The 4,243-nt window shown below is 36.1% G+C and overlaps 1 protein-coding gene across 1 annotated transcript in view; it reads left to right on the forward strand.

The window, feature by feature from the left end:
• Window positions 1-4,243, forward strand: part of CENPC (centromere protein C) — a 167,360-nt gene that overhangs the window by 104,314 nt on the left and 58,803 nt on the right. The window contains exon 14 of the mRNA XM_006874819.1: window positions 3,469-3,573. Within this exon, the coding sequence (XP_006874881.1) occupies window positions 3,469-3,573 (105 nt within the window). The remainder of the gene's footprint in view (window positions 1-3,468; window positions 3,574-4,243) is intronic.

Genomic DNA, 4,243 nt, shown 5'->3' on the forward strand with positions numbered 1-4,243 from the left:
CTAAAGACTGGAGACTGGAAGAGTTGTGGGATGACATCAAGAACATCATACAGGAAGAAGCAAAAGGTCATTAAGAAGACAAGAAAGAAGGAAAATACCAAATGTATGTTAGATGAGACTCTGAAATTTGCTCTCCAGCTTAGAGGTACTAAAGCAAGTGGAAGAAGTGAGGAGGTATAAGAGCTGAACAGAAAATTTCAAAGGACAACTCAAAAAGACAAAGTCAAATATTATAATGAAGTGTGCAAAGACCTGGAGTAAGAAAGCCAAAAGAGAAGAGCAGGCTCAGCATTTCTCAATCAGGCTGACGGAACTGAAGAAAAATTTCAGACTTTGACTTGCGGTATTGAAGGATGGTCAAAATATTAATAATGCAAAACTCATGAAAACAAGCTAGAAGGACTATACAGAGTCACTGTACCCAAAAGAAATGATCTGTGTTCAACCATACTGATTCCCATGCCAAAATCATGCAACAGTTTCATTGATATTCCATGCGAGTAAAGTTTTACTAGGTAATGCAAAAACAACTGCAACCATACACTGACAGAGAACTTCCAGAGGTTCAAGCCAGTTTCAGAAGAGGACGTGGAATGAAGGATATCATTGCTGACGTTAGATGGATCTTAGCTGAAAGCAGAGAATACCAGAAAGGTGTTTACTTATGTTTTATTGACTATGCAAAGGCTTTCGATTGTGTGTGTATTATGAAAAGCTAAGGACAACATTGCAAACAATGAGTATTACTGAACACTTATTTGTGCTTTTGAGGAATGTGTACATGGACCAAGAAAGAGACAGTTGTTCAGACAGAACAAGGGAGCATTAAATGTTTTAAAATGAGGAAATGTTTTTTTAGGGTTGTATTCTTTCACCATGCTTATTCAATTTGTGTGCTGAGCAAATAATCCAAGAAGCTGGATAATATGAAGAAAAACTTGGCATCAGAATTGGAGGAAGACCCATTAACAATCAGCAATATGCAGATGATATAAACTAGCTTGCTGAAAGTGAAGAGGATTTTAAATACTTAGTGATGAAGATCAAAGACTGCAGCCTTTAATATGGGTTGTATTTCAATGTAAAGAAAACAAAAGTCCTCACCACTGGACCAATAAACAATATCCATATAACTGAAGAAAAGATTGAAGTTGTCAAAGACTTCATTTTGCTTGGATCAACCATCAACACTTGTGGAAGCAGCAGTCAAGAAATAAAGGACTTGTTGCATTAGGCAAATCTGCTAAATCTGCTGCATAAGGCCTTTTTAATGTGCTGAAGAGTAAAAATATCAGTTTGAGTACTAACGTAGACTTGACCCAAGCCACGGTATTTTCGATAACCTCAGATGTGTGAGAAAGTTGGACAGTGAATAAGGAAAACTGTAGAAGAATTGATGCATTTGAGTTAGGGTATTAGAGGAGAATATTGAAAGTACCATGGACTGCTAAAAGAACAAATTGATATGTGTTGGAAGAAGTATAGCCAGAGTGCTCCTTGGAAGCCAGGATGGCCAAACTTCGTTTCTCATACTTCAGATATATTACAAAGAGGGACCAGTCACTGGAGAATGATACCATGTGTGGTAAAATGCTGGGTCAGAGAAAAAGAGGAAGACACCCAATGAGGTGGACTGGTACAGTGACAGAATCAGTGGGTTCAGGCCTTGCAATGATTGTGAGGTTGGCCCAGGACCTGGCAGTGTTTCATTCTGTTGTGCGAAGAGTCACCATGAGTTTGTACCAATTCGGTGGCACCAGACAACAACAACAACATCCCACCTAGGATAAATAAATAGGGTGGAGAATTTTGTCAAAGGAAATATAACTGCTAGGAAGATGGTGTTATTAACGGCTTTTGTTTCCAAAATTTTATATCAACAAGAAATAGCTAGGAAGGGCAAGAGGCATGATAAGGATCTATGGACTTACATAAGGGTTAGAACTGCCTGGTTTGCAACAGAAAGCTTGCCAAGCAGGATTTTGATAACTCCTAGTTGTGTGGAGTATTGGAGTTAACTTCTATATTCCACCCTAAACTTGTGTACTCTAATTTAGAAAGATGGGAAAGTTCCCAACAAATGTATGAATAATAAAAAATATGCTCCATTTCTCTCATTTATCAACAGAAAATGTAAGATCCTGTAAATGTTCTGAAAGTACTCTCGTATTATTACAAGTCCAAATGATTTTCAAATGCATTGTTAATAGCATAAAAAATACATTTATTCCATTGATGAGCAAGAATTCTAAAGAGTTTACATTCACAAAATATCACTTTGAGTTACAAATATGTCAATTTCAACACTATCCAGTGGCTTCGAAAAATAAACTCAGGTTGTTCTCATCCATCATTAGGAAATATGAGAGTTTGACACATCATCAATATACTGTTTGTATCATAAAGATGTAAATGTTCCCAGTATATGACCGAGAAAAAACTATATACAGATATTCCCGTATATGAACAAGAATTGTTAAGAATTTTACTTTCTATTTTTGTACCTTGAATTACTACTATTTTTAAAATTAAATATACTCCCTCTCACCCAAGTGAACACATTGGCTACCCTGTAGCCACTGAATTAATTACTCTTCCTTCCCTACTACTCCTGGCAACTAAACCAAGTTACTTTTAGCATGAAAACCTTTTCTTGACTTTTCAATACAGTGGTCTCTTGCCCTTTTGTGATTGGATTGACTTATTTCATTCAGCACTGTGTCCTCCACGTTCATCCACATTATAAGGTGTTTCTCAGGTTCATAATTGGTAACACTGTGTGTATGTCCTAAAACTTGTGTATCCATTCTTCTATTGATGAGCATTTAGGCTGTCTCCATCCTTTTGCTATTGTGAATACTGTTGAGATGAAATTGGGTGTACATGTATTTATTTGTGTCTTGGCTCCTTTTTTTCTGAAACTTTTTATTGCTAATTGAGTGAAGGTTTAAAGAGCAAATTATTAGTTTTATATTCAATAAATCATATAGTTCATTCCATTTCAATGATTGCAATTCCCTCCAATAGCATCAGTTTATAGTATTTATCTTTATTCTCTTTAAATCTTGCACTACTCCCTGTGTCTTCCCCTACCTTCATCTGTCTTCTGCCAGCCTCTCTCTTCCCATCACACAAGTTAACTCATGTCTGTGGTCTTTCTAGTGGATGATTCTCATATGATAATTAATAGATATTGCTAAGTTGTGTTTTATCACAAATGTTTACCAATATATGAGAGTTTTGTGTACATTTAATCTTGCCAATTCTTAATCACGTTTTAAAATATTTGGCAGCCTGGTAGCCTGTATTTTCATTGGGAGTTTTTTAATGATTAGCATAAATATATCTTAAGATTTTGTTTTGCTGGTTATATGTATAGAAGCCTTCATGTTCTAAAGGCTAAAATAAATGGCAAAATACCCAACTAAGCATAATATATGTACATTTTTGTCTAACATCTTTTTATAGTATTACCCTCCAACTCGCCAGATGTTCGCAGGAGCAAGAGAATACGATTGAAACCTTTGGAATACTGGCGAGGAGAGAGAATAGATTATACGACAAGGTTATCAGGTAAAATTTCATTATGCTTTAATATCTATCAGTGACAAAATAGTAAGTGTGGTGCGGTTTGATTGTTAACTGTGTGATAAGCACTACCCTACACACTTATTTATTACTTCATTTGATTGGTTTTTCTTCCTAGAATGTAACAAGAATAGGATCAAATCCAAATTTGCCTCTTATAGAGATGATGATTTTCCTCCCTTTTGGTAGTTATTTAAGATGGCTGTGTGACTTTATAGAGTGTTGCTAAGGATTGGCCAAGTGGCAGCATTAATGGGCTCAGGCAAGGCAATAACAGTGAGCTTGGCCCAGGATCAGGCAGTGTTTCATTCTGCTTTGCATAAAATCTCTATGAGTCAGTACCGACTTGATGGCACCTAACAACAACATTCTCTATAAGTAACAAAAGTTTCTAATTACATACATGAAAGATTAGATCAGAACATGAGAAAAATTATAACTTGTAAAATGAAAGTATTCCACATTATTATTTTCATCAAATTTCTTCCCAGTGTTTTTATAAGGGAGTCCTATTGTGGTACTATAATATAATGCACTGGACTGCAAGGTCGGTTTGAACTTGAAGCTTAGCAGTTGAAACCCACCAACTGCTCCTGGAAAATCCTAAACCAGGTCCTGTGAGTCAGAACTGACCCGATGGCACTTAGCAGCAACA

The sequence above is a fragment of the Chrysochloris asiatica genome, unplaced genomic scaffold (genome assembly GCF_000296735.1).
Source record: "Chrysochloris asiatica unplaced genomic scaffold, ChrAsi1.0 scaffold00303, whole genome shotgun sequence".
Taxonomy (NCBI): Eukaryota; Metazoa; Chordata; class Mammalia; order Afrosoricida; family Chrysochloridae; genus Chrysochloris; species Chrysochloris asiatica.